This window comes from Dermacentor silvarum, chromosome 9 (genome assembly GCF_013339745.2).
Source record: "Dermacentor silvarum isolate Dsil-2018 chromosome 9, BIME_Dsil_1.4, whole genome shotgun sequence".
Classification (NCBI taxonomy): Eukaryota; Metazoa; Arthropoda; class Arachnida; order Ixodida; family Ixodidae; genus Dermacentor; species Dermacentor silvarum.
The window spans coordinates 103,714,761-103,735,455 of record NC_051162.1 but is presented as its reverse complement, the minus strand read 5'-3'; the positions used below and the strand labels follow the sequence as shown (position 1 = coordinate 103,735,455).

Genomic DNA, 20,695 nt, shown 5'->3' with positions numbered 1-20,695 from the left:
TGAGCACTCACCAAAAGATAGGCTGGCCATTTCGCCCTTAAGGAAAGCTGAAAGCTCGATAGGTCAGGCTAAAGAATTCAATGAAGTATGGGTTGCTGACTGGTTAATATTACCTATGATTTCAAATGATGTGCTCTACTAAAAAAACACTTATGTTTTCTGCTTTCATCTCAAGATAACGTGAAAAAATTGCCCGTCAACTTCGAGCAGCACAACCATACGTGGACTACAGCCACTTAGGTACCAGTAGTCTTCGACTTAAAGGAAAGGCAAATTGTCTGGGAAAATAGTTTAGCACTGGTCAGCGAACGCAAAAGCAGGCTGAGCCATCTTTCTTGTTAAAAGAATGACTGTGTGTGAAAATGTTGTCGGGAGGGCAATTTTTTTTTTTGCACGTCGGTATTGTCTCGGGCACAATGCAGATGCTGCACCTGCAACGCCACTGGCGACGCTCCTCAAAACGCCGGTAATTTCCGACGGCTGGCGGCTGCCAGTGCGTTGTTCCTTATGCCCAACACTTGTGGCCTTGCGTGCTCCGTCACTTCAACATGTCGCGCATGCGTGCATATCTGTCAACATGCTATCAGTACAGGCAGTGACTGCTGGGTCGCCTGTACGTAAGGGACGGAAAGCACATCGCCGCCGCGTATTTGTGCCTGGAGATGAAGCCTTGTCTTAAGTTATGCCCTAAAGCACGCAGCCCATTCGCATTTGTGCAAGTATAAGTGTAGACAATATGTGATTATACAGCACACTTTACCAAAGCTGAAAAATGCATTCGGCCGTGGACTGAGGGCTCACCGAGGTATCTGCGAACCGGGAGCGTTGCCGATGTATATAATTGGTGTACCTTTATTGCATCCAGCCGATTTTATGTGCGAATTCCTCCCCGGTATGCTTCAGCTACAACGGCCCCAAATACATGGTCTGCGCGAGTACCAACTTTGACCTGCCCGCTGGCCCGTGTGGGGATCGTGCACCACCATCCATTTATGGTCCAGTGCCATCTTATTTGCTTGCTATGCTTTGCACAGCGAGAATAGCGAAAAAGCTGCCAAGGAATAAACACCTTGTAGACAAAGGGCACACAGAAGACTTATTCCCAAGGTGCAGATAACGATATTCGAGCTTCTGCCTAGAAAGCCAAGCAACAGTAAAATCTCAATGATAGCAGCGAACAATGTTGTCGGTCGAAAAGTGTAATCTCGTTGGTCGAGATGAACCGCTTTTTATCCCAATCATCCGCGATGTCCACATCTGTGGAGGTGACTTGTTTTTGTGAGCCTCAGTTCAATGGTGCTAATACAAGAAATGGACATTGCGATTTGGGCCAATTGAACTCCCTGCATAATCAACATGCCATCATTGCACTCCAATGCTGCGTATAGTGCTGCAGGTGACCACTATGCGTAAAGTACTACCATGTTTGACGGGGCGTCCCACGTTGCAGGTTCCGACATAACTCTCTAAAGAATAATATTTATTTTCTCGTAGTCCTTATGGTCAGAAATTAAACTGTGCACCCAAATTCCATCATTTTACAGTAAAAAATGAAATATAACTGACTACACTATCAAAATATAGTGTATAACTCTTTCATTATAATAAATTTCAAGAAAAATACACAAATCAGTACCCTACCTTCTATTCTTTCTTGCATCGCGGTTTGATAGCGTTGGAATACTGTTGTATACCAGATTTATTACTGGCGCAAGCGTGCATTCCACATTGTTGAACATTATTCTCGAAGCGGGCGAAATATAAGTGCTTTCTTTACTCATGATTGTTATAGGCGTTGCAGTGACTGCAATACATGCGACATGCATACATTTGTAACTTGTGTAAAGTTTATTATGAAGAACGCTTTTTGTAATTTAAGTTGCTTTCTAGTGTAATCTTCTTTTATACTCAGCTACGGTTTCAGTTGGCTGCAGAGCTCTGTAGTAGCGAAGGTGTTAAAACTATCATAATTATAAAATACATTAAAATGGTGACAAATTCTGGACTTGTCGGTAACTGAATCTTGTAAGGGAAGATGCGTTGGTAATAAGAAGACAGTAGAATTATGGAGAAACATCATTCCAATCGCAGAATAATTATATTCTATTTCATTTCGTCAGAAATGAAAGAAAACAAAACAAAAAAGTGTGACCGTCAGATGCTATGACGCAGGTCATTACCACGAGGAAATGTGTGCTCGTCATCCAAATCGTGCTGGAAGCGTCAACATTTGTGAAGAACAGAATGTCAAATGCAGTTTGCAAATGGGAGGCAAATGTCACCATGCATTGGCTCCTTGTGAAGCGGACATTAAATACTATTTGTGGCACTCATGCGCAGATTTTCTCTACAAAAGAGACACTAGATTTTGTTACAAATCTTCGATGGCTTACCAAAATAGGACAATAAACTGTATCGGTTAGCACACATTGAAGACTGGAGTTACGCAACTGGACACGTAAAACGCAAGCTGCAATCTAACATAATGGTCATGATGGAGAAGCCTCGAAGAGTATGGGCTGCTGTCTAGACGTTGCACATATAACGACAGGAGGAACGAAATAGTTATTTCATATCCAATTTAAAAATCACGGCGTTAGAATCACTAGATATATAGACGTCCTCAAATTCGTTAATTGTGAATCATGCGGTGAGGCAAGCGCGAGGCAGCTCCGTCGTCACTTTTTTATTTCGGCATGTGCACGCTTTGACATTATCTCAACTGACGGCTGTCAGTTGTTGTCTATCAAAGTAATTTATGCAGTACCGCCAATTATCTGATGTCGTTGCGTTGTGTCAAATCTGGTTTCGTGCACGTGCGACACTTACCCAGCAGCCCTAAACATACGGTACCATTCTTAAGCATCAGCAATTAAAGAATATGCGACTCGTGTTAATAAGCGAAGTGTGTCAGCCTTGTGTGGTCCTGTGCTGCGTGAAGCTGCCTGTTGCCACGTCCTTGAAGTTGTCAGTGCTACATCAAAGAACAAATGCAAGGTCGCCGGACGCCAGGATGAAAAAGGCCTACCTCCTCCAAACCGTTCTTTCCCTCTCCTACTTCATCGTTGGTAACTAAGACTAAATTTCTCTCCTTGCTCTTACTTTTCTCGAAATGCAAATTTTATTCTTAGCACCTAGATTGTTCTTTCCGATGTAATTATTTTCTTCCTATTCGCTCTTTGAAGAAGAAAAAACACTTAACAGAACAAATGTAAAACCTAAACATCAAGAAGAAGCGGACGATATACTGTAGTTTCTGCGAACATTTCTTATACTGCTGTACATAAATTGGCAGTAAGCTCCTTCCCGTTATTGGTACGATTGACACGTGATGTGAAGGCTAGTGCTTTTTGTCACACATGCCCATGCAATAGTTTGTAAAAATAGAGCTTATGAACAGTGTAGCATGACTATAATAATAAACTAAAGCTTCTAGTTACGGGCTACTGCACAGTATTGTAATCACATAGCAACACGACAAATTTACAGATGAGCACCTCCAATGTAATCTAAAGATGTAAGAATGCTATAGTGGGGATAATTTTACTCAATGATTGGATTTACTCAATTTTAAGCGATTGCGCAGCGTGCGTATGATTGGCGAGCCATAGCAAACAGGTGGTGGGAACCTGAAAGAAAGAGGCATATGGATTCCAGGACAGAAGGGAAAGGTAGTAAGATGAAATAACGTGTAATACTTTGTCTCGTTGTCTGACGTAAGATTAATTTAAAAGGAGGCTGCCGCAATTGCGCGAAACTTGTCGCCGGATAGAAACATTTATTGAGAGCCATAGTAACTACCTCGTCTGCTTTTCAATCACTTGGCCCCAGCACCTGCTTTATTCTTCATAATATGGAAGAGGAATTGCAGAACACCTGCCCCCCTCCACCCCCAGTACAGACGTACATAGTCATGACTACTAGAAAACAACACTTTTAATTTAATACCGTACTTACAGGGCAATGTCCTCAATTACAGGATCTTCCATCCCGTTATCCAAAAAAAGGTGATAGTGGGCAGTTTATTTTTACAAACGTATCTCCTTTAGTAGATTTTGTACTTTTTCTACATTGTTCCAGTGGCCGATGTGTAACAAAACAACCGTGTTGGAGACCAAATAGACGTAGCATGAGGATGGACAAGCAAGAATAGAGGAAATGCTTTTTCAAACCTCAGAATCTGTGACATCGGGATAAGTTTACATGTTTAATCACTAGGTGTACTTCGACGGTGTTTTACTCACCTTGTGAATAGCTGCTTCAGCCTATTCGCTTTTATACAGGCTGGAGAAAGGACGTTTTGTAGAGAAACATTGATGTGAAAACGAAATGTGCGATGAAACTGATTTAATGTATGATGTTGAAACAAGAACAGATTTGCCAAACTATTGTCTAAACGTTTCATAATACTTTTGCGGCCTCACAAAAGGAAAGCTTACAATAGAAATAATACTTCTTGTACCCTCGGGCAACCGAGGATAGAAAACAGTCACATGATTTTGCATTTGGCTTTCCCTCTGCAGATGTTACACAATATTACGCAATAAACCACGGAAGTTTACACGTTCAAAAGTAAGGACACGCCGCGGTGGCTTAGTGGCTTTAGTGCTGCGCTGCGAAGCACAAGGTCTTGGGATCCAATCCTGGCCGCGGTGGCCGCTTTTCGATGGGGACTAAATGCAAAGACTACTGTGTCGAGTCCATTGCGGGCAGTCCGGCGGTAAAACTAATCCGGAGGCCCCCACTATACGGCGTGCCTCAACCAAATCGTGGTTTTGGAACTTAAAACGTCGGAATTACATACAGGGTATCATTTTTAAGTTTTACGGAATTTTACCAGGTAGCATAATTCTTATCGTTCAGCTGGGTTATTCGAAGAGGCTGATATTAGTACCACGAGAAATTGAAACACATTTCCAACTAATTAACAAAAATCGACTAATGATCTTCTTAGCTAATTACTTTACAATACATATGGCAATTTACGAATTGTAGCCGGTGAGTTTGCAAAACGCGTCGAAACGTAAGCCAAACGCTGTTGTCCTCAGCGAGTCGCACTGCGCTTAGCCACATGGACTCGTGGCGGCACCTTGCGGCGGCCGCGGTGTAGCCGACCGCAGCGGCCAATAGCAGCCGTGTATTGGAGTGTGCTAATTATTCCGAAATAAAGCACACAGAAAAGAGCGAGGATCATGGGGTCTTTTGAAACGAGAGCGTTTGAGAGAAAGGTGACTTCGCGTTCCGCTTGCGAGCTCCACAGACCGCGTACGACAGCAGAACTTGGCCGAGATGTTCACAACAGCCTATGCTACCCGCGGACTACGGTATTTCACCAAACCCGATGGGTGGTTCAGAGCCCCTTTAAGGGCCCCGTACCGCACGAAATCTGGTGTCGGCGTCCGGCGTCGGCATCAGTTAGAGAAAAATCATCCCGAGCCACGCAGGCCCTCCACGTGGCACATAGGCGTTACTTAAATAATAAATTTCTGAAAGTAAAATGCGTAATAAAATTCGTAAAGTAGAACTTGCACGCAACCGACAGACATGATATCGTCGGATGGTAATTTGAACATTCGAGAAAACATAATTCCGTTACGCGGAAACTCAAACACAAACCCGTTTTCAAGCTGTCGTTTGAGTTCTGTCTGAGAGGGAGCGGCGCGCCCCACTCCGTTCCTTGCAACACCATCCAGATGGCGCTCGCTGCCGTGCATCCGTGCAGTGGCGGATCCAGCCGTGCGGGGAAAAAAATAAACTACGGTTGATCCCTCTTTCGTATGAACCGGAAAAACAGGAAAGTGAAACGTGTCTTCACAGAAGCTGTTGCATGTTTGTTCGTCAACTCACGGTCCGCTGCAGCGAAAGACACACGATTTGCGGGCCGGCGATTATGTTGCAGGTTTGTTGGCACGCGGCGTCCTGTTGGCAAACGCGGTCCTGCTGGCGAGTGCCATCGGCGAAGATTCATGCATTCTGATCCGTCTCCTAGTGGCTACGGCAGCCAGTCGAGCTGCGACGCGCACAGTTCCAGGAATGCCAGTGCAGAGTGCACCGTGCACCGCGAACAGGCGAAGGCATTCGGCTTCACGCTGGCGTGTCCCTCACCGGAGCAAAGCGAGATTGCGTAATGGAAACATCGTTCTTTTCTTAGGAACTACATAAGAGGATGAATTTCACATCTAGCTCACGCCATAATATAGCAGGCACGAACACGAGCCATGAGAAAGCAGCTCGTAGTACCAGGAGGTAGCCGCAAACGAGTTGGCACACAGCTCGGCCCGAGCCTTCCTTCCCCGGGCTCTGTCTACCGACCCCTCAGACCGCGGCATTCAGTTCCCAACACAGATAACAGCATACGCAGATATACTGCACCATATCGCCTGCGCAGACAAACTCTACCTCATCCCCCTAATGGTGCAGCCAGACGAAGGACCGAATCCGAATTTGCAGGGGCAGACTGCCCGTCACGTGACCTCACATCAGCGATTTGCCTCGTCCGCGCCTCGTCCGGGAGGCGCGCGGACGGATAACGCCAAGCCGTTTTTCACATCCGGATTCTGGCGGGGTAAAGCCGCAGCTTTAGCTTATAAACACGCAGTGTCTGGCAACCAGTCCACTTCTCTCCTGCTCGAGGACAGTCGCATTGCAGTCAGCATCAGTACTTTGTTTCCTGGCGCCTGGTTTCAGTGCTTCATAGCTCCTGGTTTCGTTCACTTCTATGAACAATGAATTTCTGCGATAATGCGGCCTTTTATTTCAACCACATCGTGGAAGAGTTTCCCACTTTGTGGGACCTCAGCCGTGCAGATTATGTGGACACCGTCACAATCAGGGAATAGTGACTCTCCTGCAAAGAAAAAAAATCTCAGTCAACTGCTCGCTAGCAGACTACAAAGAAGTAGGTCGTGTAGAAATACATCTGATATCTGTTTGTTTCGGAGCAGTAAATGAATAAAGTATCAGCGAAAACCAATTACACTCAGTGGTGTAGTTAAGTGTAAACAGATCAATATTATCTCATGCATGTTTATGCAGAAAGGCGGTGCTGACACCACGGCCATACAAAACTTGTGCGCACTCGTGATACCTCTTCCACGTGAACCCTCTGGATCTGCATTAAATATTTCGGGCACGATTGAGCTTGTACACTACCACACGAACGCACTTAAATACACTTGTGTAGCGGCTTTTGATCAGCAACAAGCTCAGTTTTCAACCGATATACATTTACCACGGCGATCTCTGTAATAACTTGGAAACGTGTGATACTTACCTGAAGCAAGGTACCGCAGTGTGACCTGCAGCACGATGTAAGAGTATATTTCTTACACCGTGGTTTCCGCTGATATAGAACGGCGCATAACGGTATCCTCCCTTTGTATGCGGGGCCCCACGCGCGACAGCAGTTGCAGAAACTGCTCTCTGCTTACACGAAGCAGCCTCCGGTATTCGTCGAGGTCAGTCTTCAGGAGCTCTTCGTAGGGTAGGTTTTGGACACCCAATTATTTTCTTCCCATCCAGTCTTTCCGCCAACAACGCCGTTTTTGTGGAAACAAATCAAAGTCCTCGTCAATCTCGAACAGAACAACAGCCATCGCGGCCAAACGTCGCTTTTTGCTGGCCTCCATTTTGCAGGAAGAAACTCTCAAACCAGTCTTCTGCTAGCCAGCGCAGAGGCTGCGTTCGAGAGTAATCCGGCGCGGTGGCGCTGTCGTCTGCTAGGGCTTCGTCCACCGTGTGGATGCGCCTGCAGCCGGACGGTCCGTGGCAAGTCGTCCGCGTCCGCTAAAAATCTGGATTCGGTCCTTCGTCTCGATGCACCATAAGGGACATACTAAAGCAGGAGAGACTCGCCTGCGCAGACTCCAAACTATGTCGTATGGCAGCCCGGCCGTGCTGGCCAAAATATATCCCAAACATTTGAACACCACCTGTAAATTCTGTGTTAGCAGGGCTAACCTGTACCACATGGTTTGGTCCTTGCAAGCTAACAGCAGCATAGCGCAAATTACGTAGCCGAAGTGGGAGGGTAGGAGGAGGCTATGTCCAGCCCGGCTATCGAGGACCAGCGGAGCCTCGTGGAGAGGGCGCGGGTGCCAGCCCTGTCCAACGGTGCCCCGGAATAGGGACCCGCGCGACCCTCTCCAGCAATACCTAATGCAAGATATAATTTTCAATAAATGTTTTATTCATTCATTCTTCCGGAGTTCCTGTGTTCAAATCCTGCCGCGATAGCGTTAAGGGCCCCGTGTCGCAGAAAATAACGGCGGCGGCGTGGATGTCGGCGCACGTGGCGCAGAAAATCATCCCGTACCACCCCAACCGCGCAGGCCGTCCACGTGGCTCAAGGTGTTAGTGAACAAAAATTGAATTTCTCACAGTGAAATCGGTCAGAAAATGGCAAAGTACGACTTAACCACCACCTACAGACATGGTGGCGTCGGACCGTTATTTTAATGTGCGAGAAAACATAATTCTGTTACGAGGAAACAATTGGAACCTATTGAACATAAAACATATTGTTGTATTGTGCCAGTGCAGCTGGCTCTTTGAAATGATTGCCGCATGTATCACACTGCGCAGCTAGTAGGCACGCCAGTTTCCTTTGCACCAAAGACGCAGCAACGAAATTTGCAAATTTACAGCATTTGATGAACTGCGTAACTAAAGCTTCGCTTCGCATAGGCTGCAAGGTGTGCGTTGTACCAGCATCATTTTTGTAAACAATACCAAGGTATATTTCCAAGCACACAATATTTACTAGAGTTATTCTCGCTACTAACCGGCAAAATATGAAGAGCTAGTGAAAATAGGTATGTTGGGCTTCAGCAGAGCGAGGAAATAGTTCGCAAATAATCTACATGAGCTACACTTTTATGCCCAGAACCACTGCAGTCGCCAGCTGCTTTCGTCGCCGAGACATGCCTGATTTTTGAGAACCAGCTCGTGAAGCGTCTGTTGAGCGAAGGCCAAAATATACAAGACTATGCAACATCATTTGTGGCATCGGTATGTAGTCAGAATTTTATTCGTGCCCTTTGCACATTTCTTACGGGACTGTTTTCTAATTCAGAGTTATTTCAGGAAAGTGAAGTTTCATGATGTGGTGCACCTTATTCAGTCTTTGATCACGATTCTGTATAAAAGGTTTTGACATATCTTTAGTTAATGAGATTTGAAATAACGTGTAGCACCTGTTTACACATTTTTGTGGGTAGTATTTAATGTAATGAAATATGCTGCGGAAAATAGATACACCGTTTACGTGTAGAAATGTGGAATGATTGCCTGTTGCTCGATATTAAAGAAGCCTACATATATCTGGGGTTCTAGGGAGGCTAAAATTAATTACTTGCGCTGTTTCGGGTATTTGGGTATCATAAACGCTATGAAAGTGCGCATGTATGAAATGATGATGATGAATACTGGGTCTCGCTACTTCAACTTTTCTCGATCTTAAATACTCAGCGGGTGGCTTTACTCTTGCAGTACAACTTGTAGACGTTTTATTCGGCAATTATCACTCGTTTACTCGTATTAAAGTTCTTCTGAAGTACCTTATATTCAACTGCAAGTAAAATGAGGCCTGGAACGTTCTGTGCCCAATCACGTATGCCGCACACGGAGACATTGATATCAGCTTGAGCAATGTCATGATAAGAATAATACCTTTGTTTCAATTTTGTAGATGAACCTACAGGATGCTCAATGCAACATTATCTTTGGCATAAATGTGTATTTTCTTACTCTTCTCAATGAGTATCGGCTCTATCACTCGTGATAACTGGTATATAGAATTGTTCTGAGAAAAAAAAAGTGAAGCTTTTAAGGTCTTAATAAGAGAGAGTCGATCATACCATCAAAAGTGTTAAAGTTGGAGTCAAATATAGTTCCCGCAACCCCGATACGCTAATGATATAAAGTACCTTAGAATGTTTAATAAAATTAGGGAGACGTGTACATGCTAACAGCTCCATTTAAATATTGCAAATATATAAGTGCACTAACTTAACGCTGGCGATGCAGTATATTTATGAGTTCCTCGACGGAGTGCATCTGGAAAATAGCGGAAATAATTCTTGCTTTCCAAATTGGGCTTGTCCTGGGACACCCACACAGAATAAAACACACAAGACCAGAGAGCAGTGGGAGACCGCACTGCTCAGCTGGGCACTGGAAGACCAACTTAAGGCATTCCAGCAGCCCAAAGATGCCGCTAGAGCCCAAGGACACGAGGCCGTTATCTAGGTAGCGAGGCCTAGGTCTTACAAATCTGCTGCACAAAAATCAAGTTTATTCCTCCTCCTCCTCCAAATTATGAAGGCATAGTGCCTACCCATAAATCGTCTTACAATGGCTGCCGGCATAGCGAAAAATGTACCGGCAGTACACTTCTAATATCGGGTTAAACATGTCGTTTCATCGGAGATCACATAGAAAGGAAGGATGCGCCGCCGTATGCATTCGCACCAACTGTCGCAAACTAAACAACTGGAGTCCCTAAAGTTAAATATTATGCTGGTGTGTTGACTTGTCAACAGGCCTTATTTTTCGGTATTCTTTTACCAGGTCAGCTCGATCCTGCAAAAGCTTCAGCCTCCGGGCATGATTAATTTGACGTCTATTCTAATAAACTATGCGGTAAGTATATTGGCTTAGGTATGTTCTTGTTTTCACTGCTGATAATTTTCCAGGGGCCTGATGACTATTTGAAGTATACGAAGAACAATCGTGTCGACGGTATCACCAGCTTTTCGAGGTTGGGGGCCTTTGGCTGGTCAAGCCAAGAAATCCCGCTCGCGGACATGACCATTGCTTTGATAGGGTGAGAAAAAAAACATACTGCACGCAATTTGGGAATCGACGTTCGGCGAGAAATATTGTTGGCTGTGGGATATCTAGTATTGTTTGGGGAGTCAGCAAAATATTAGTATAGTTCCGTTCGATTTGAATGTGCGATTGTCATCTAGTTCACGGCGGTGCACATGAAGCTCGGCAATTGTGCAGATCAGTTTCAGTGTAACCGGCACAATGCGACACTATTGAAAAGAACTTCGAGATGCAGACTTTATGGCGGCGTTATGTTTCATCCGCCTAATGCGCGCTGTCCGCTTCCGGTAAAATCGTAGCTGAATCACAAGTATGGCCAGCTCCTAGGGCGCAAACACAACCTGACTTGTGTAGACACAACAGGCGCGCTTAAGCCGGACGGCACTTACGCCCGTGTGCTGTGTCGTCTACTGCGCAGATGCTTAGCACCTGCAAGTCTACACCAAGTCGCCACCGTCACCAGTCTGGGTGAAGAAAAATTACGAAGCAGCCCTGCACTTCTCCCGCAAAGTGTTGAAGCGAACGGTGTGGTTCAGAGGGAACCGTTGCTGCACCGCTGAAGCCAAGTGGCAGGGTGCAGCACTTCGTCATCTGGTTCAGCTGGTGCAAGCGAATCGAGCAGGTCTGATGAAGACAAACATGTTTGTGTAAGACGTGCTTCATGTTAGCTAGGCCCAGGCACACGTAAAACTTGGAGAGGCCAGAAATGTCCTCTTCACCTGTAACGAGGAATCTATTCTAGGAAGCTTTGGCTGTTCTTGTGCCACACTCGGGCGGGTAGAAAGCGACTAATTCCGCGGTGCCTTTCTCTTTCCAGAGAGCACTACTTTTCCTATAGAGCCATTGTGGCCGCCCTCTATTCTGTTTGTCTCTGAGATGAACAGCTTGGGCCTAAGCATACGACATACACGACGACAGGAGATCGTGGCAGTTAAAGGAAAGGTGCGCAATGTCGACAAAGCTGCACTTGCCGTTTGCATTCCCGTTTTATTTTTAAAGCGAATATCTTTCTTTGCATTTTTCGCCGGTTTTCGGGGTGGACGGAAGCCGTTAGTCGGTGGTCGGACTTGCAATACAAAGGCAATGAGGGAAAGGGCGCGTGCTCTCGCGCCATCGAATTGCTCTGAGACATGGGGGGAAGAAGCTGGAGAGAGGAAGAGAAGTGGCAAGGCCTCCTAGAGAGCGCGAGGCCGGTTCAATTCCATCCGTGACATTTATGCTACCTTGCCCGCCTGCCATTGAATCTAATAAGGACGCTCCCACGTAAGCCGCGGTGATTTTAACATCACCGCTTTCGATACGCCGGGTTGGGCGATAGAAATTTCGATCCAAGTAGCATGACGTCATAAAGCATTGTGTAGAGGCCTGTTATCAAGGAGGCGTAAGATAATAACGACTGTTGGGAGCTCCCGCACAACCAAGTTGAAAGCGGGGATGAGCGGAAGGGCTAAGGTGGAAGGGCCTGTCACGCGTGACCTTTGTTTCGTAAGTTCTCTCCTTCGCTCGTTCCATCATTCGATCGTTTGCTAGCTCGTCGATTCATTCATAAGTTGGGGCTATTCCTTTACATTGACAATTATTGTTGATGGTCTGAGCAAGTGTTTTTATTACGTGCCTTTGTGTAAATACTTTGTCTATGTAGTACTCCCTTGAACATACTGAACCGCTAGTGTTTCCTTCTTGTTCCCGAAAACTGTAGCGGCGGCCAGGACAGCCCACCTGCAGCAACCACATTAGCACAAGAGAGCTCATTATTTCTATACGACAGTGGAATATTATATATATATAAAAAAAACTGCGTATACCGCCTCATGCAACAGATCGGTGTCAGTGCCATCAATACCAGAAACGCATTCTCGTGAGATCATTGCAAGGGGCCAGAACCACTACGCCTCTATACGCGGGCGCCAAAAGTCGCACTGGTAAAGCGTCAAGCGCAGTTTACCAGGGCGCAGTGCAGTGGCTCCTGGAAAGCCACGAAGAGCCTTCAGGAGAGGCGAGGGTGGCTCATGGGTACCAGAAAGAACACGGAGTCAACCATGATTAAGCGCAGACGTCGTACCTTTCCATATTCGTCAAGCAGTGGTGTCAAAAGTGCCCAGTGTATTCGTGGACGCCATCACCCAAGCGGAAATCACACGGCCACCCCCAGGGTCATCAACCCTCCCCCAACAAAACCTCGGCAAATCAATCGGCAGGGCGTTCTCTGTGCGGCTTCAAAACATCTTGCTAGGTGCAAACTAGGTATGATGTTTAAATATAGGGAAATGTTGGAGAGCCATGGTTCCGAAGTAGATGCTCTAGTATTATACTTTCTGAGTAATCAAGTTTCTTCTGTGTACTCCGGACAATTAACTGAATGCATCGATGTGATTTGCCGGGCTCTGTTTTGGTTCCCTATGCAGATTTCTTTACAACATTCCTTCGAAATGGCACCCTTTCGTTACGGCCTTGATCGCGAGCCAACACGAGCACCATAAATGTTTTTCTCGGATACCGAACACCATCAGTTTGTTGCGCCTACTTCCATTTTCAAGGTTAGAACGTGTGCCTTAAAAATATTCAAAATATTTTGTGGCAGTATATATGTCATTGTTCTCATTTCATTTATAATTGAAGCGATTGTTACTTTCTTTAGCTTTAACGTAATAACATCAAGTTTTTTCCTAATGCTTTTCTCGCCTAGGACTAGGCTTGGATACGCCAAACAACATAAGCAAACAGGAAAGCGATACGTTTCTAACGTAGCAGATTCTGTTGAGGCAACGAGGGTATGTCAGCTAGATAAAGAATACGTTGCCTTTATTAGTAGAGGGAGAGAGAGATAAAACTTTATTGTGTCCATGATGAGGTCTGGGGGTGGCGGGGGTGGGGAGACTAACCCCCTGGTCTCCCCTTCCTCAGACGGCGACCAGCCCTTGCTTTCTGGCGGCGTCTTCGGCCATCCGGACGGCCCATATATAGCTGCTCTTCTGGGTCCAAGCTGAGCAGCAAAGTCTCCCACTGCTCGGCCGTAGTTATGATGCGTGTATTCTTAGTGCGGTGGGTGTGGGAGGGTGTAGCTTTCGCGCATGCCCAGATGATGTGACCGAGGTCAGCGCGGGCCTCACAGGCTTTGCAGAATGGGGAGTATTCATCGGGGTAAATTTGGTTGTTGCACGGGGTTTGGGAAAGTTCGTCTCTGAAGTAGTCGCCAAGTGGTGGATTGTGGTTTACGCAGTGTTTCGTGTGCTGTGGGGTAGCATAACCGCTCTCTGCAGTAGTGGAGGAGGATTTCTCTGAATGTGACCATGCGGTCGCGCGCGTGACCGCGATGCAGAACAAAGGGCTCGTCAGGATTGGAAGACGCAGGAGGCGGATGATGCGTCTGTTGTGCGAGAGCTCGGGCGGCATCGTTGGCGGCTTCGTTTCGGCCAGGGGCCCAGATGATCTGTACGCGGCGTTGCCTTGAGGCGGGAGTGCCGGAGAGTATTTTCTTTGCTTGGGGTGCTATGAGTACCTCTTGTGTAGTAGCGAATGGCCGTTTTTGAATCGCTGATGATGTAGTGTGCATTGGTAGAGGCATAGGCCAAGGCGATGTCCGTTTCCTCTCCTTCTTCGGGTGGAGTGGTGAGTATTGATGCGGCCGCGGCGAGGCGGTATTGTGAGCCCGCGACTACGGCGACCGCCATGGCGTTCTGGTGGGGGTATTCCGCGGTGTCCACGTAGGCTACATCTGCGGCGTGGTCGTAGCGCTTTCGTAGATGTTCAGCTCTGTTTGCACATCGCTCCTGATTCTGTTCTGGGTGCATATTACGAGTTGTGGGCTATATAACTAACTGAGAGCGAATGTTTGGAGGTGAATGTTTGTGTTCGAATGTTAATAGTAGAGAGTCGTCTCTAGCTAGCACTAAGAAAACAACCGGATTTGACTTGATGTCGACCTGAGGGCAGCTACCATGCCCACTGAAGAAATTAGATGGGTGCTGTGCATTTATATTGTCGATTTGTGACGTCGAAGCGGCTGCACGTGACAACTGCCAGGTCTGTCGATAGTAGACCGCCTCTTGGTGTGCGGCGTGTTAAAAATTTCCCCTGGAATTAGCGAGTATAAGTGTGTGATGCGCTCCTCTTGCCGTCGTGGTCGATGTCAGGATGAGAAGCTGCATGAAAAAAAAATTGAATTTGGCATGATGCCTACGCGAGTCCAGCTGATACGTCGGCTGTGTGTTCCGAATGTTTTTATAGTGTGCAACATTCTGTGTGTAGTATTGATGCGAAAGCATCAAATGGCCCATTCAGCGAAAAAGCTGGCGCATTTAGTCTGTATCGGCGAAACGGCAGGTAAATTCCCACTGTTTGCGGAGCCATGTCACGAACGCTCCTCGACGCCACACTACGGGTGCGCCTCGACGGAGCAGAGCGGGCGAAAGAGAACACCTGCTGCCGCGAGCGCGCACCATATGTTGCGTGAGGGGAGAGGGCATCGCCGTGGCGCCGCGTCGCCCTCACTCTGGCTCTCGGATGCCTGTGGTATCCGTGTGTTCCTTGTCTGCGCACGCTCTCCCCTGCATTCTAACTGCACCTCGGTAAGGCCAAATCACAGCGCGCCAAACGTCTCAACGTGTTCGCTTGCCCGCGAGGAATTCTTAACTCGAAAGACCGCTCAGCGGCGCTGAATTCGACTATAGTGTTTTCGCATTCACAACTTATAAAGAACTGTTTATGTGTTCTCGAATTTTTACAGTGTGCTATATTGTTTATTCGGCGAAACATTGTCTCACTGCACACTCCTTCTGACAGTTTGATTCTAAAGCCACCAGAACGTTTGCAAATAAATAGAATAAGTAAATGAGAGCGATATGGGCAGCCATGACGTGGAATGTTTGTCAGACCTCTCCGTTTCTAAAGTACAGGATGAGGTAAGCGACGCCCATTAGACAACGGCAAAAAGAAAAACCAAACGGCCCGATAGGATCGACAAAGTTAGCTCACTTTAGATATACAGTGTTCGCGAGCTTTGGACATGCGGTTAGAAAGTGCTCGTATTCAAAACGAAAGAAAAGCCTGGCAGCTGTGCGGAACTGGTACGGCGACTTCTTTCTAAACAGTGCGAAGACCCTCAGATATTGAGGTATTTTGCGTTCTGATTCGCCCAACGCAAATCACCTGGTGTACGAAAGAACGCACATGTAGTACTAAAGAACGGAAGCATGGCGGCGGGGCTTGCAAAAACGTTTGGATGTGCTAATTCTAAAACTTCTCCATATTATACTAAACTGCTTCCAGGCTCATTTCTAAAATTTCCCACGGTTAGCAAGTTATAGTTCTGGTTGCAGTCACATATCATATATGATATCATCAGGAGAATGTCCTGATGAATCGTGCCCAAAAGAAGTGCACATGTCAGCGGAAGATTTCCGCACGTGGATTATGCTGAATTCAATGTTGAGGGCGGCAGCCTCTAAACAAGTCGAGCTTCGTGAAAGCGAGAACGTGCAAGACATATAATAAAATTGGGGGCGAAGAGGGTGCCTGTAGACAAACAGCGGTTGCCGCTAGAACAACGAACGAAGGCCCCATGATATACGAAAGGAGGGTCTTAATTAAGTCACCGACCCAGACAAGCCCACAAGCCCGGAGCATTCGTTGTTTCCTATGCGGTAGTGCGAATCTCCGTATTGCTGTCCACGTTCTCGTGCATGGAAGTAAAAGGGAGCAAGTTGAAGAATAAGCGTTCCGAGCTACTGTTTGTGGACGCGACTTTATAAAGCACAGAAATTTTGCAATCCCAAAGTTCGGAATTGTAGAAGTGAGCGTTTTAGGCCGAGTGGTTGACGCGTTTGCGAAACAAGGCATGATTTCTGAAACGATAGCTTGCACAATTGGTAGCTGCGTTTCAGTCTTCAATATTGAATGCTATGTCAGTTTTCGTACTATAAGTGTAGGCTTCTCACATTCAATGCATAAAACAGGTCATGCTTCTCGAACCATTTAGAGTGGCTATTTCGGCTCCTATCGTGAATAAGGGAGGCGTTTAGGTGCCTGTGATATGCGCCTAAAACGAGAAGCTTTAGTGCTTAGTAATCCGGTCTGTAGCTCCAATTTATATCATTATTACGCAGAAACCAATGCGATATCGGGTGCTGTGTTGAGGGCTGACTATGGGCTGTGTAAAACGGCAGAATTTTTAACAGCGGAGCTAGTTAAGGTCAAGGTTGATCACTACGGAGCGATGGTGTTCGCAGTTTTGAGCTAAGTGGAAAGATTGTGAAATGAGGAGAGGGGGTGCAGAGAGAGAAAGAGAGACAGACAGAGAACGGGAGAAATAAAGAAACCAAAATAAACTTTCTTGGAGAGGTGGGATTCGAACCCGGGTACTCACTGTCCCCGGCAGTGTAGTCCCCAAGGTACAAAAAGTCCCCTTTCCGCCATCCATATCTTGGCGGTCAGTGTGCCGGTGTGTAACCAGGCTACCCACGCTTGCAGAATATGTATTTATGGGAACCATATGATTGCGTTTTACCGATGATTGTAACACAACTTGTTATGGGGGAGCGAAAGAGAAAATGAGAGCGAGAGAGAGAGACACAGAGAGAGAGAGAGAGAGAGTGAGAAAGAAAGAGAAAGAAAGAGAAACACAGGTAGAGAGAAAGAGAGGCGGAATTTGAACCTGGCTACTCACGGTCCGAATGCGATCGTCATACCCACTACGCTATACACCCACGCTTGCCGAGCTCCGCTGTTTCATCAGATTTCACAGCGTTGAACTAGCTTAAGTATTTATATCAGGTGAACGAACCACCAACCAAACGACACGAAACCATCGGGGTGTATGCATAGATGGCTTAGCTTTAGGTTTAGCTGTGTATTTCAGGTCATGAATCTTGATGCCAGACATGCAAGCTGAACATTTATTCCGCCTTCGCGGCTGGCGGCTAAATACAATACATCAATGGGCATAAATCTTTTAAAGCAGAATCTAGCGCTGTCTTTACTAGCTCCGTGAACTATTCATTAAAAGAGTACAATTTGTTATAAAATTATCAAATAGATATATCTAGCAGAAACGTTCTGCGTATCAGGGCCATGTGATAGAGCTTCAGTTAAACAATGGCCGAAGTCTTATTTACGTGTTAATTATAATTTCAGCCAAGACATGGAAATAATGAAATCCGATGGCACGTCGGTTCCGTTGTATGGTATGGTACATTTTTATGCATTTTGTTATTTGCATACTTTAAAAAAAGAAAAAGAAAATATGCAATGTTCCAATGCTATTAACAGAAAAAATACGTACAACAGAGACCTGACAGCTATCGTCAAAAGTACGATATACACTTTCGTCAATTCGGCTTCCACACTGGATACTGTAGATACTAAGATACTGCATACTAAGAGATAACTACTTATTTAAAATATTATTCACAACACATTAATCAGCTTGTTTTAAAGCGCTAGCTTAATTTTCTTAAGTCATTGCCCAGTATCGCGTTTTGGCGCCATTCGCAGACTCAGACCTTCGCTGCACACCATAAGATACGTTTTCAGCACGCTTGAAGGTGCTTACATTAGTTGAAGCGGGACCTTACACCAATGAGAGGGCAGTTTGGTCCCGGTGCGCAAAGCCCTTACGCAAGATCGTGGTAACACAGGATTACGGTTTCCTTCAACACCACCAGATAGTCTTGGTCTCCGGCGCACCATCGGTGGCGAAAACCAGACTTGCAGAGAAAGTGTGAGCTTTTCATAAAGGCAAACCGACCAGCAAACCAGTAGCGCACCCAGATTCTCTGCCAGGGGGGGGGGGGGGGGGGGGGGGGGGAAGCAAGCACTTCGCATAATATGCAATTTCCTTGCTCTAGCCAGAGAAATCCAACAGCAAATAAAATGCCTATAGTTATAATAATAATGACACAAAGGATGACAATGCTTATTTACTCAGTGTTTTAATCAAAGTCTTGAAAAAGCTTGATAGGTCCAGGAGGTAAGTCTGCAGAGCAGTGCACGTGGTCATCCGTTGAAGATCTTACCTAAACGGTCATGGCAGCAGTGAGCGGTGGCAGTGTCTGAGTAGGTCACTTATAACTGATGGAGTGGGAAAACTCAGGAATGTCAGTAATAGCGTAGATAGAGCACCAAAATGATAAAGTGTATGTTACAAGCTGTCACTCGCGCGTCGTCAGCGCGAAGGCCCCGACGTGAAATGACAGCAGGGTGTGGTCGTTCCCTAAGTAAGCAGACACATTGAAGGGAGCAGAGGCTGGGGTTTCAGTCGCCTCAGGCTGGGGGGGGGGGTTGAACTCCCGAACTCCCCTCACTCCCCCCTCCCGTCGGTACGCCACTGCAGCAAACCAATCCATTGCTGTCACACTATCGAGGAATATCATGCGAAAAGCAGCGCCCTATGACTAGCTCACTATAGCTGTCTAATAGCTGTCTAAGAATGTCCAAGCGTTAGCTATAGCTAACGCTTGGACATTCGCGTTACACAATCCTAACACTCCTGGGAGCTATTTTATTACGACATTTGATACTACAGGCAAAAAAAATTCATTTTGCTAGTCTTAGCTGTTTGAATGTTGATGAAATAAATTGAACACTTCTACTAACTCGCACACTTATTTCGGATCAAGCAGTAAATATTTGACGAGTATTACCATGTTCTTTAGTTCGTGACACTTCTGTGCCACAGCGCTGTTGTTTCGGTTGTTTGTTATTCCGGCTCAATATTATTACTGTTCGCCATATCTTACACCTTTGCTTATTGTCCTCTGTAGGCCACAGAGACGAGAGTATTCAATTCAAATAATTCAGCAGGTTTGTTACCATTGTTTAAGAAAAGAACGCGATTGTAATATTATGTTGTCTTAAGAATACATTATTATAAATATTGATAAGCTATATATGGCAGCATGCTCTATGATCTTTTTGAGATAATAAGCTTATGAAATGCTCGCATTAAAGCCAACATCAGTTTGTTTCTTTGCATGCTTCGAAAACAGGAATTACGAAAACAAAAGGAGCTTGCAGTTCAATCAATATCATCCTTGCTATGGACACCGGTAAAGAGTATACAGGCGTGACTAGCGTTGCTCACGAAATCGGACACTTGTGAGTACCTTGCGAAAAACATTGCATTTTTTTCTAAGTGATGCTGTTAGCCTCTAGGTGGGGATTTTTCGTGGCGTGCTCACCCAAAAAAGCGGCAGTTAGAAAAGAGGCTGTTTGTGACTTTCCGCGTAACAGAATCATGTTTTCTCGTTTATTCGAATTAGAGTCCGATGCTATCATGTCTCTAGGTTGTGTGTCATTCGTACTTTGGGAATCTTGTGACACAGTTTACCTTTAGATACTCAACTAGTCCAATAACGCACTTGCACCAAGCCGAGGGTCTACAATAATGAGCATGTACGCTGCACTACCACAGACGTGCGTGCGCCCGTGACGAACGTGGGCACTACAATGTGTCTGTCTTTAATGTGTGGGCGCTCTGCCCGTTGCATCTGTCACACAGCGTGTGCTGCGACAGTAATATCGACATTATGGCAAACAATGTCGCACAACAGTACCGATACGGAAGCTGGAAAATGGGCTTGTGTTACAGTTTCCGCGTAACAGAATGATGTTTTCTTGTATATTCGTGCTACAGTCCGAAGCTATCATGTCTGCAGCTTGTGTGTAAGTCATAATTTACTCGTTTTCTGACGCAATTTGCGTTTAAACAATCACTTAATTCAATAAGGCACTTGCGCTTGGCAGATGGCCTAGAAGAATGAGAGCGCATGCTGCACTTCGCACTCACGCGTGTGCGCGTGACGTACGTCGCTTGTGGTGGTGGTGCTTGCGTAACGTCGTCTAACGTCCGCACCAACTTCCGTTGACA

The 20,695-nt window shown here is 46.0% G+C and overlaps 1 protein-coding gene across 1 annotated transcript in view; it reads left to right on the top strand.

Moving 5' to 3' along the window:
• The window catches only part of LOC125940023 (A disintegrin and metalloproteinase with thrombospondin motifs 13-like), a 33,353-nt gene that overhangs the window by 3,085 nt on the left and 9,573 nt on the right, over positions 1 to 20,695 (top strand). Inside the window, exons 2-6 of the mRNA XM_049655680.1 lie at positions 8,885 to 9,009; positions 10,570 to 10,641; positions 10,695 to 10,825; positions 17,962 to 18,011; positions 19,815 to 19,923. Coding sequence (XP_049511637.1) covers positions 10,606 to 10,641; positions 10,695 to 10,825; positions 17,962 to 18,011; positions 19,815 to 19,923 — 326 coding nt within the window. The 5' untranslated portion in view covers positions 8,885 to 9,009; positions 10,570 to 10,605. The remainder of the gene's footprint in view (positions 1 to 8,884; positions 9,010 to 10,569; positions 10,642 to 10,694; positions 10,826 to 17,961; positions 18,012 to 19,814; positions 19,924 to 20,695) is intronic.